The sequence below is a fragment of the Mauremys mutica genome, chromosome 2 (genome assembly GCF_020497125.1).
Source record: "Mauremys mutica isolate MM-2020 ecotype Southern chromosome 2, ASM2049712v1, whole genome shotgun sequence".
In the NCBI taxonomy this organism is placed as follows: Eukaryota; Metazoa; Chordata; order Testudines; family Geoemydidae; genus Mauremys; species Mauremys mutica.
The window spans coordinates 36,270,732-36,283,808 of NC_059073.1; the positions used below are offsets into that span (position 1 = coordinate 36,270,732).

At 43.6% G+C, this 13,077-nt stretch overlaps 1 protein-coding gene across 4 annotated transcripts in view; it reads right to left on the minus strand.

Moving 5' to 3' along the window:
- OXR1 (oxidation resistance 1) overlaps positions 1–13,077 on the minus strand; it is a 556,965-nt gene that overhangs the window by 246,308 nt on the left and 297,580 nt on the right. For all 4 annotated transcript variants that reach the window (XM_045003186.1, XM_045003185.1, XM_045003187.1 and 1 more), the window contains one exon: positions 6,704–6,903. In XM_045003186.1, coding sequence (XP_044859121.1) covers positions 6,704–6,903 — 200 coding nt within the window. The remainder of the gene's footprint in view (positions 1–6,703; positions 6,904–13,077) is intronic.

Genomic DNA, 13,077 nt, shown 5'->3' on the forward strand with positions numbered 1-13,077 from the left:
TTAGGGCTTGGCTACACTTACAAGTTGCAGCGCTGGGAGTTACAGCGCTGGTCATGCAGCTGTGGAAGGGCCAGCGCTGGAGTGTGGCCACACTGACAGCTACCAGCGCTGCAGTGTGGCCACACTTGCAGCACTTTCCAGCGCTGTATTGAGAGGTGCATTGTGGGCAGCTATCCCACAGAGCACCTCGTCCCGTTTTGGCGCCGTTTTGGCGCTGAGTATTGTGGGAAGGGGAAGGAAGTGTGCGGGTCATTCCGCTTCCTGTTTGCCAGCGCCCCGTGGTGCATCGCTTCACATCCCAGCATTCACTCTTTCCAGCAGCGTTTGGCGCCATTGTGAGTGTCTTTCTGTTACTCTCTGTGTGAATCGCGATTTCTGTGGCAAATGGAGCCCGATCTGCTGAGGACTCTGCTGATGAGTGTCACCAGCACAACACGTTTGGCAGTCCAGCTATTCCTTCAGCTCCAAAGTGACAGTGAGGATTCCGACGATGATATCAATATGGATTTGCCTGCCGCGTGTGACACTAAAGTGCTTGCGGCATTTACGGAAATGCTCAGCACCGTTGAACGCCGCTTTTGGGCTCGGGAAACAAGCACTGAGTGGTGGGATCACATCGTCATGGAAGTCTGGGATGACGAGCAGTGGCTGCAGAACTTTCGTATGAGAAAAGCCACTTTCATGGGACTGTGTGCTGAGCTCGCCCCCACTCTGCGGCGCAAGGACACAAGATTGAGAGCTGCCCTGACGGTGGAAAAGCGAGTGGCTATTGCAATCTGGAAGCTGGCAACTCCAGACAGCTACCGGTCGGTCGGGAACCAGTTTGGTGTGGGAAAGTCGACCGTGGGAATCGTTTTGATGCAAGTTTGCAAGGCAATTAATCGCATCCTGCTAAGAAAGACCGTGACTCTGGGGAGCGTGCAGGACATTGTGGATGGCTTTGCACACATGGGTTTCCCTAACTGTGGAGGGGCGATAGATGGGACGCATATTCCTATTCTGGCCCCCCCCCCACCTGGCATCAGAGTACGTTAATCGGAAGGGGTATTTCTCTATGGTTCTCCAGGCGCTTGTGGATCACCGCGGGCGTTTCATTGACATTTACACAGGCTGGCCTGGAAAGGTGCATGATGCACGCATCTTTCGGAACAGTGGCCTGTTCAGGAAGATGCAGGCAGGGACTTTTTTCCCAGACAGGAAGATCACAGTAGGGGATGTCGAAATGCCCACTGTGATCCTTGGAGACCCCGCGTACCCGTTACTGCCTTGGCTCATGAAACCCTATACAGGGAAGCTTGACAGGAGCAAGGACCGGTTCAACTACAGGCTGAGCCGGTGCAGAATGACTGTGGAGTGTGCTTTTGGGCGTTTAAAAGCCCGCTGGCGTTGCTTGTATGGGAAGCTAGACTTGGGGGAAAGCAGCATCCCCGCGGTTATATGCGCTTGCTGTACCCTCCATAATATTTGTGAAGGGAAGGGTGAAACATTCAGTGAGGCATGGACCACCGAGGTTCAAGTCCTGGAGGCTGAATATGCACAGCCAGAGAGCAGGGCTAATAGAGAGGCCCAGCACAGGGCTACAAGGATTAGGGATGCCTTGAGGGAAGAATTTGAGGCTGAAAGCCAACAATAATGTTTGCTGCCTTGCATGGGAGTGAATTGCACTGCTTACACTGTTATTCTATTATCCATAATAATAATATGATTTGTAGTGCCTCTTTCTTTACTGGGCTAAGGTATCTTTCACTATCTGCTATAATAAAGACTGTTTTCAAAGCCAAGAATTGTTTTATTGAAAAGAAAAAAACTTCCTTGACAGACAGACAGACACACAACATTTCATGAACACAAGAGGGCAGGGGTGTGGGTTGGTGAACTGTACAGTCACAAGTTTGCATATGCCCTGTCTGGATTGCTGTTTAATGAATCCTGCACTTCAGGGTTCATATACTGCATGGTGATGGGGGTTGAATGCAGAGGGTAAGGGTGGTGGTAGGTATCAGGGCTGGTTGGGGAACATACAGGTGTTGGAGGCAGCTGGTGGTGGTAAGAACCTGGATGCTGGGGAAAGGTGGTTTGAGCTGACATTGGGGCACAAGGCACAAAGGACGGGGCGGGTGGGGGAGTAGCACGGTAGTGCTCTGCTTGCATGGCAACGAGTGACTCTATAGACTCCGCTTGGCGCTCCAGGATGCTTAGCAGCCGCTCCGTGGTTTTCCTCTTGGCCACTGCATTTCTCTTGCGTGTCCTGCTTTCTTTCTCTCGCCAATCCTTCAAGTCCTTACTCTCTCGAGCAGACTGATTAAGAACAGTTTTCAGCATGTCTTCTTTGCTCTTTCGGGGATTTTTTCTCAAATTTTGAAGCCTCTGTGATGTTGAACATCTGGGCAGTCCAGTAGTCAAGGTCACTGTAGAAACAGAAATGACAACATTTAACACGGGCAGCATTGTATCCACTATCTCCAGACATGAATTGTTACACTGAGGGAGTGAGTTCTTATTTAAGCATTCTTTTACCCACACGCATAACACTACAGAAGCCACGACATGGTGAGTGAGCAGTGCTTATATGGGGAGAAGTGGGGCTTGGGTGTAAGAGGGGAGCTGGTTGCTTCGGGTAATCTGGAGTGCTAGAGGGGTTGAGTGAAATGCAGATGCAGGGGTGATCTTATCTCCCTATCTCTTCACTAAAGAGTCTCCCAACATTTTTCACAGGACTTAATCCTGGAAGATGTTTCCCTACTGCGAGTCACTAGGGAACAGCGGGGGGCTCTTTTAGAGCAATGTGGATTCCGCCCGGGACCCTATGCGGCTTGCCTGTGTTCAGAAATGGTCCCCCCACCACTGGCAGAAGAGTGGCGCGGACGCGTCACCGTCACTGGGACAAGGGACACAGTGGCTCTGCCTATAAACCTGCGCAGGCATATTGCCCACGCTCTGGATGAAGCTTTTGCTGAGATAACTGAGGCAGATTACCGCGACGTGATAGACCACATCAACGGGCTATTCCACATCTAGAGGCTGGCATGCATGCATCCATAACCCCCCCTCCTCTCCAGAAACATTTCACCCAGAAAATAAAAGCCGCTTACCGGTAACACGCTCCTCTGCTTGTCCTTCTGCAACTGCTGGCTGCTGCGATTGGGTGCTTTCCTCCTGGCTTGAGAAGAGCTCCTGGCTGCATGCCTCCAGGGAATCTGCGGTTTCTTCCCCCATGCCAGGAGCTTCACTCGCGGTTTCCTCCCCCCCCCACGCCTCCGCCTCCGCCGCCTCCTCCTCCTGTCCCCCAGCCTGCTCAGAAGTGTCCATCGTTATCCTGGGATTGGCAGTGGGGTCACCCCCAAGTATCTCATCCATCTCCCTGTAAAAACGGCAGGTCGTGGGAGCAGCTCCGGATCGTCGATTCCCCTCTCGGGCTTTGTAATAGGCACTCCGCAGCTCTTTAATTTTCACCCTGCATTGTACTGCGTCCCGATCATGGCCCCGATCCAGCATGGCCCTTGATATCTGCTCAAAGATATCGTAATTCCTACGGCCGGAGCGCAGCTGTGCCTGAACAGATGCCTCACCCCAAACACTGATGAGGTCCTGCAATTCACCAGTGCTCCATGCTGGGGCTCGTTTGCCGCGTGGAGGCATGGTCACCTGTAACTGATTAAAACTGATTGCACTCCACACCTGGCTGCAGCAAACAGGAAGGAGATTTTTAAATTTCCCGGGGCATTTACAGGGCGGGTCACCTGAGCCAAGAGCAGTAGAGTGCAAACTGATGTGCAGAGTGGCTGAACAGGAATTCTGGGATACCTCCTTATTCCCTGGAGGACAGGTAAAGCGCTGGTGAGTGTCCACACCTGCTGGGCAGCGCTGGATCACCAGCGCTGCACTCCTTATACCCCTGCCGGATGGGTTTTCAGCCAGCGCTGCAACCAGGGAGTTGCAGCGCTGGTTGTGCCCTGCAAGTGTGGACGGGGTGTTGTTGCAGCGCTGGAAAGCCTCCACCAGCGCTGCAACTTGTAAGTGTAGCCAAGCCCTTAGTTTCACAGCTAAACACAATGCAGAACAGATTGTTTAGTATAAGGAGTTAACACATGTTGCAAGAGACCATAGAAGGTAAAGTGGGCAGTTAACACCACCTCAGTACTAGGACAAAGGAAAGTTAGTGGCTTATTGGTTGAGGTAATGAGCCATAAACAAAACTCAGTTCTACGTTAACTATAAATGTAACAGGCTCTATCATCATTACCATAATTTGGTTTCTCGTAGTACCCACGGTGTGCCAGTAGCTGTCCACAAACACAGGCAGACAGCTCCTTCCCCAAAGGGCTGTTGAGAAATATCCTCAGCTGATGTAAACTGTCTTAGCTCTTTTGACTTCAGTGGACCTACACTGATTCACACCAACTGAGAGTCTAGCCTTACAATTTTAGGTCCTAACTTTGCAACCTACTTCACATGGGTGAGCTGTGTGTGGACACAGAAATCCACCCTCACGGAACAGCTAGTTGAATAGGAGCCCAAGACCATGCTTCTCTCTCAAATGTATCAATCTACAGTAGAACTCTGAAATAAAGATATGAATTCAATGTTTTTCTTGATTTTATCTATGTAAGCCTCTGTCTGTACTGCTGTATTTCTGAAAAATATGGATGACTGTATTACAAAACACTGCTATATGATTAGCATCTTGTCGTTTTAAAATATAACTTTGTTTGATTAACAATTGAGCCCCGAAGTGCCAAACAGACTTCCAGCCCTAAAAACTAAATTATCTTTGCTTCTTTTGATTACTCTGTCCAGAAACTGGAACCTAATTTCTGCTACTGTGCACACCTCAGGAAGTTTTTTTTTCAGTGCCAAGTTCCTGAGGCATATTCCTCCGAACGGAGGTTAATCGAGGATTCTCAGCTGGTATTCAAATTGCACATTTTATTTATCTTCAGGGGATTGAAGCAGTACTTGATCCAAGATTTGGAAATACTGACCAAAACAATACTGAACTGGCCTATATTTTCAAAAGTGACAAATGACTCAGTCTCATTATTGGTGGAGGGGGGAAGTAACGTGAAACACTTTAAAAAGGGGACTGATTTTCAGGTGGAGGGTGCTCAGCACTTTCTGAAAGGTCCCTTTAACTTATCCCTAAATTGGGCAAATAAAAACAAAGACATCCAAAAATCAATAATCACTTTTGTAAATTTAGTCCATAAAATGTTACATTTTATTTATTAAAATATATAGATAACTGCTGTTGCTGGGTTTTTTTGTTTTTGTTTTTTGTTTTTAAACAAAGTTTAATTTATAATTATTGCACAGGCAGCATGTTCCAAATTAAACTACAGACCTTGTTTTTTGTTTTAAATATACCTGCTCTTTTCAGGAGTGTCTAGCAAAGAGTCCATAACCTCCTTTCTATGTTAGTTCTTCTTCTCTGAGTGAACAAGTAATTCCCACTAACGTTAATCAATATAACACGCACATTACAAGATGAGAAAGATCCGTCCATTTTAATCAAGTGTATACTAGATTATAAACCAAGGAATCAGTAAAGTGCCAATCCTGTACAGATTTATGCACATGCTGAGCTTTATACATCATGACCACTGACTTTAACAGCACTACTCGCAGTGAATAAAGTTAAGCACATGCATAAGTCTTTGTAGCACAGGGGCCTAATTTCATAGGCGTAGCTTGACTTCTATATTTGGGGGAGGACTCCAGTCAGATCAAAAGAGCCATGTGTGGTGGGGGGCAAATTCCATTCCTGCCCTGACAGAGGTGCCATTTCAGATTTTTGTTGGGGGTTGAATGAATTTCTCTTTTTTGAGGAGAAGTGTGGGGTGAATTTGTCCAAGGAGCAGAGGCAGGGCAGCTGAGGGAGCCGAGCAGGAAAACAGCCTATATCTAGTTCATGCTCCTTTTGGAACTGGACAAACAGCCGATTGGGAATTCCACCTGGGATCCACATAGTTCTGGAAGAACAGACTCCCTTCCATGACTTCCACCTCCTCAAAAAGGCTGATGGTGAAGAGATGAGAGCTCCTATGCCAGCCTCACATCCTGACCCCAGCTTGGGAGAGGAGGATCTCCTTACCCAGTGACCATCATGTACTTAACTTGTATACACAACACTTTACTTAGATTTCACCTGACCTACTTCACACCACTACAAGTCCTTAGGAGATAAGTGTTGCAATCTGAGGTGATGCTGAAATTGAACAGCTTAACCTGAAAGAATGGAGTGCGAGTACTGAGCTGAAGAATGAGATTTTGAAAAAGTAAAAACAGAAATAAACACTGAAGGAAAGGATGCTTGGAAACAACACTAGATACATTTTTTAAAAAGTCAAAAGTCAAGTTTACCCTTGGTAGTTTATACTGCCTGTGAGCTATAATTATGGAGTCTCCTGTTTGACATTATTTTTAAAACTTGAGACAGATCTAGTGAAACCAAAAAAATAATAATAATAAAAACAAGTGGAATGCTTCTGTCACTTGAAAAGTCACATTAACAACACTGAATTTCTCTGCAAAAGAACATGCTTTAATGTTAGCAACAGATAAGATTATAGCCCCCAGTGAGCAATAAGGAAGTCAGCAACTCTTCCATCCAGCTAACGAACACCTGATTGACTGGCCAGCAACGTGGGGATGCCTTCCACATACTAGTTAAAACATTTGAACTGAATGATGGCTTTAAGCTCACCAATGGTGTAGTATCTCTTCAGCTCACTCCTTCGTGGATTGCGCCTTTGTGTATTTGTGGTGTTGTTCTGCTCCTCTTCAGAAGCAGCTGTGTTAGTGACAGGTATCAATTTACTGGCTTGTGGGGCCTCTTGTGCTTCTGCTGCCAGAGGGTTGTAGCCTGGTGCAGTAACATCTACAGACTGGGACCTTTTCTTTAACCTAGAGGCAAAAGAAAACATGTGCTGTTAATCCTTGTTTTATAGCTACAATATTGAACTGCTTTTACTTTACAAAGAAAAGTGATGCAATAAATCAACAACATATTTATATTCCAGTAGTGCCGAGCGACCCCAACTATGATCAGACTGTCTTTGTGGTAAATAAGTAGTGAGACTGTAAACCCTGTGGGGCAGGAATGATCTAAACACACCAGTCAGACAAGAGATGGGAGGAAGGAAGTATTATTGTCAGAAATGGGGGAACTGAGGCACAGAGAAATTAAGTAATTTGCCCACTGTGGCACAGGAAATCTCAGAAATGTAGGACTGAGAGGGATCTCAATAGGCCATCTAGTCCAGTCCCCTGCAGGGAGGCAGAATTAAGTGTTTATCTAGATCACCCCAACAGGTGTTGGTCTAACCTGTTCTTAAAAACTTCCTATGACAGTTTCCACAACCTTCCTAGGTAATTTGTTCCAGTGCTTAACTACCCTAACAGTTAGGAAGTTTTTCCTAATCTCCGGGGATCCTAGAAATCCATTTCCCACAGAAAAACGCAGAAAAGCGCAGAATTTGCATCTTTACAGAGAATGGTTAGTTTTTATATTTTGTGAACAAATAAAAACGTATACAGTAGAACCCTGTTTATCTGAGCCTCCATTATCTGGCTCTCCGTATTAACCGAACTGGGGCAGGGAGTTCCCCTGTGTGCCGCCCCCTGCTTTACTTGCTGTAGGCGGCCCTCCCCGCACTCCCCTGCCCCAGCTCCCTCCGCCTAAATGCCGGCGGCGACCGGGGCGGCCAAAGATCCGGCCGCCGCAGTCACTGCTGAAGATCCGGCCGCCACGGTCGTTGCCGAAGAAAATGGTGCCCCTCCAAATCCCAGCACCCTAGGCAACCGCCTAGGTCGCTTAAATGGTTGCACCAGCCCTGCCGCCACCTAGGGGTCACAGCATGAGCCCAGCCGCCTGGGGCTGAGACTATTTGCCCATTCTCTGGATTATTCAAATTTTAAATTATGCAATCTGGCCCAGTCCCAATTAGACTGGATATATGGGGTTCCATTGTGTATTGTGGCTTGGGAAACTGAAGTTCAGCATTTCATTTTAATCCCAGAAAAACACAGATTTTTATGTTTTTTTTATCAGAGATTTTTGGTTTTTCTATCACAGAAAACTAGGATCCCTACTAATCGCTAACCTAAATCTCCCTTGCTGCAGTTTAAACCCATTACTTCTTGTCCTATCCTCAGTGGTTAAGGAGAACATTTTATCACCATCCTCTTTATAACAACCTTTTACATACTTGAAGGCTGTTATCATGTCCTCCCTCAGTCTTCTCTTCTCCAGACTAGACAAATCTAGTTTTTTCAATCTTTCCTTGTAGGTTATGTTTTCTAGATCTTTTATAATTTTTGTTGCTCTCCTCTGGACTTTCTCCAATTTGTGCACATCTTTCTCGAAGTGTGGTGCCCAGACCTGGGCACAATACTAAGAAGACGCCTTATTCATGCTGAGTACAGTGGAAGAATTCTTATTGTGTCTTGCGTACAACACTCCTGCTAATGTATCCCTGAACGACCTTAGCTTTTTTCACAACAGTATTACATTGCTGACTCTTATTTAGTTTGTGATCCACAATAACCCCAGATCCTTTTCTGAAATACTCCTTCCTAAGCAGTCATTTCCCATATTGAATTCATTCCTGAATGTAGTACTTTACATTTGTTCTTACTGAATTTCATCCTATACATTTCAAACCATTTCTCCATGTCAAGATCATTTTAAATTCTAGTCATGTCCTCCAGAACACTTGCAACTCCTCCCAGCTTTCAATCGTCTGCAAACTTTATAAGTGTACTCTCTATGCCATTATCCAAACCATTTAAGATGATATTGAACAGAACCAGACCCAGACAGATCTCTGCAGGACTGCAGTCAATATGCCCCTCCAGCTTGACTGTGAACCACTGATAACCACTCTCTGAATACATTTTTCCAACCAGTTGTGCATCCACCTTATAGTAGGTTTGTCTATGCTATATTTCTCTAATTTATAAGTAGGTCATGTGAGACAATATCAAAAGCCTTACAAATGTCAAGATATATCACATCTAGTACTTCCCCTCATCCACAAGGCTTGTTACCCTGTCAAAGAAGGATATTGTGTTGGTTTGATATGATTTTGTCTTGACAAATCCACATTGACTGTTACTTATCACCTTATTTTCTTCTCGGTGCATACAAATTGATTTTTGATTATTTGCTCCATTGTCTTTCTGGGTACCGAAGTTAATCTGACTGGTTTATAATTCCCTGGGTTGTCCTTATTCCCCTTTTTATTGATAGGCACTATATTTGCCCTTTTTCAGTTCTCAGGAATATCTCCTGTCCATCAGGAGCTCTCAGAGAGAAATTGCTAATGACTCAGAGATCTCTTCAGCCAACTCCTTAAGTACTCTAGGATGTATTCCATCAGGCCCTGCCAACTTTTCTATTTTCGCCTCAGATACTACTTCATTTACATGGATGTCCACTATGGTAGCTGTGCAATTACTGCTAACTTTTTGGGTGAAAACTGAAACATTTAAAATTTTGGCCTAGCTGCGTTTTTTTGTCATGGTCTTTCCCTCCTCATTGAGTAATGTGCCTACCCTTTCCTTGGTCATCCTCTTGCTTCTAATGTATGGCAGAACCATAAATTGACTCCAGATCTTCTGAGTCCCAATCAAATGCCTTATTCACAGACCATTCTTCTCAGTCCATAGTGACTGTAGTTTCATATTTTTCCTACTTTACATACAGGTATTACATCATGATTATTATTTTGTTTATAGTAGTTTCAGGTCCCAGACAAAACGAGTAGAGATTTCTTCCCCTAATACATTAAATTAACTAAAAACTTTTCTTAAGATACAATAGTGTACTGACTCTGTAGCACATACAGATACTAGTAAATCATGAACAGAAACAGACAGTCTTTCCAGTGTCTCATGTACACAGTGAGCTTCGTGATATGGCTACCACCGTCAGAATGCCCTTCTGTGATTACATTATCTAAACACAAGTTGCAATAAAATTATTCAGCCACTAGAACACACAGTGCAGAATATAAACACACTGGCTGAGGGCTTGACTACCAGGAAAGTTATATTAGTACAAGCCAAGGTGTGAATTTAATAGAAATAGTTATACCAGTATAAGTCAACATGTGTATACTCTTATTCCGGTATAAAAGTACCTTTGTTCATTTTTAGCTATGCCACTTGGGAAAGGGTTTAAGCTAAATCTAAAAAAGCCATTCTTATACATGGCTAAGAGTGTCCACACAGGAATTTATACCAGTATAACTATACTGATATTGTTATGCTTATAAGAAGAATACAGAATCTTTTTAAAGGGGATAAGGCAATATGCCATGTTTATTGAAAGTACAATTTAAGCATTAAAATCAGCACATGCTTCCATTCATACACATACATGCACACCAAAAGGTTCTGCAGCTGCATCTTATAGTTACCAGTCCTTAGTGTTGCTCGGTCTGTTCCAGCAGCCAGCTGAAACTGCACATGAGTGAGGGGAGCTGGGCCTCTGTTAAACATGTTTGAAGCACCGCAGATGCAGAACGAACCCAAAGTCCCATGGAAATACACCCTTCTTTTATAGTAATAAGTTCCCATACCAGTCTCTGGACCTTGTTGTGTCACACTGGAGCTGTTAATCATGAGGTAGTCAAGGTTGCTCCTAATCAGCATTATTTAGGTTGTTACTGGGAGTATCCGCAGCTGTTTCTTGTCTCACCCCTCTAGCTCCACTCTTTATCTTGTCCTTGGGGTGCATGCCTTTGCTTTAGGGTTGTCAATCTGCCATCCGGGTGATTCTGATAATAAAGTTGGTGCCTCTCAACTCCTCCACTCCCTTCTTGACCATCCGGCCCAGCTGTCTTTTCTCAGTTAATTATCATACATTCTTCACTCACATACCAAACAGTAAATAAGGCAATAATTACAGCCATAAAACTTCTATCCATCTAAGAACAATCACTAACACAATCAGCAAAGAATAAACTCAGAACAATTTCTTCTTACTAATTCAAAGCTAGCAAAATGGAGTGTAAGGCAAAATAAGCAAAATGGAGTACAATTTACTTGAGACAATTTCTTCCCATTAGGCTTGTGGCCTACAATACAATGGGTAAAACTTTCCTATGTAGACAATCCCGATAGTCAAAAGCCACGTAGGGGATTACAACAACTGATTCTTATTAATTTTCAATAGGAGTTGAGTGTACATCACTCAGATGGCTTTGAAAATTTCAGCTGCTTCATTCAGATGCTCTACAGATTGTTACAACAGCAATGCAAAAAAGTAATCCAGCCCACCCAATTCTGCAGGAGAGAAATTTACAAGAAACAGAATCATATTGAGGATAGTATTATACAGTCAGCATCCAACATTTCAGGAACCCACCATATACCTATAAACTTAAAATAGGAGCTGCTGTGATACCGCAGTCACTGCTGGCTGAGAAATGTTAATTTTTTAATGAAGCGCACTGCACTGGAATTGTCAGTAGTGAAAGAATTTTTTCAAAAGCCAAATTTTGAATGAAATGTTTGTAAAATATATATACCTGATTTGATTCTGGAAACAAAAGGGATTTGTGATACTGCATTATAAAATGACTTTGAGACAGAAGGATGCTGTGACCCATGGCCAGAAAGGGTTAAACATCCTGTAGAATAAATGACTCACATTCAACTATTAAAGACATGTGGAGATATAATGTTCGTGTTTTTGTGTATTTACATATATATGGGTAGTAGTCGACAATGTACTCAACAGTCCCTGTCCATGCTGTATTCTGCTAATTCAAAAGAACATTCTAGAATTTAAATGAATTGTAAACACAGGATATCTCTGTATTCATCTCTCTTTGAAATGTACAGAAAATCATCTGTGAATGGTGGACACGAACAAGCAAATTGCCTTATCATCCAAATTATCTTTTGTTCCCCAAGGGACTCCAAGTTGTCAAAGAAGACATGACATTGTATAAAAGATCCTTGGGTCCTGATCCTGTTCATCTCAGATCTGCTCAATGCTTCATCGGGGAAGCTTAAGGCACTAGACTGGGATCCCAGTGCTGACTGGTCTTCCCTGATATGATATTGGACATTGGACTATAACCTATGAACTATTTCTGAAAGAACTCTTTGCAGCTACAAAGCTATGTATCTGAACCTCAAGAATTAACTCATGTCTGTATGTATATTGATCTTTTAACCATACTCTCTCTCTTTTCTTTTTTAATAAATTTCAGTTTAGTTAATAAGAATTGGCTGTATGCGTGGAATATGCATTAACCTGGGAGGTAATGTGTCCAATCCTTTGGGATTGGTAAACCTTTCCTTTTATATGATGGAATAAGATTTTCAGAAATCTTCATATTTTACTTGGGTACCTAGATGGAGGCCTGAGGCTGGGTCTTTACGGGAACTGTTATTGGTTTTTGGGCAACCAGTGAGGTAATAAAGAAGCTGTTTTATGCTGGCTTGGTAAATTTAAGTACTGAATTATCCACCAGCTTTGGGGTTTGTCTGCTCCATTCTTTGAAGTTCACCCTAATTTAATTACTTCAGCTGGCCCCACTGGGACCCCGGTCACAGATGTTAATAATGCTGAACCTGAGGAAGCTTTGCGTTGCCAATTAAAAGTGTCAGTGCCCTGTGATGTGATGCTTAGCAGCATCCCTCTTAACTCTATAGTATCTACTTCCAGGAATGTTTACTGTATTCACTGGTTGCAATGGATGAAGGTGCTCCTAATGTCAATGCAAGGATATGGTTTAAGCAGGGAGACGGGTTTAGTAATTATAATAATAAATAATCATGATTGTTATTAGTTGGTCTCTACAAGACAGGACCATCTGTAATGCACACCACATTCATTTTGGAAGTGTAACCCTAATAAATATATAATAAGGCCCTACGTCATTCACGATATTGCAGAAATTGAGACTCCTGCAATATTAGGCTTCCATTGCAATTTTGATTTTAATTAGCTTATTCTGCACAGTCCACAATTTTGCATACATTCTGAGGTTTGCAACATGCATACATAGCTTGCCCCATACACATTTCTTTTGCGAGTGAATGGCTAGTAAATAATCTTGG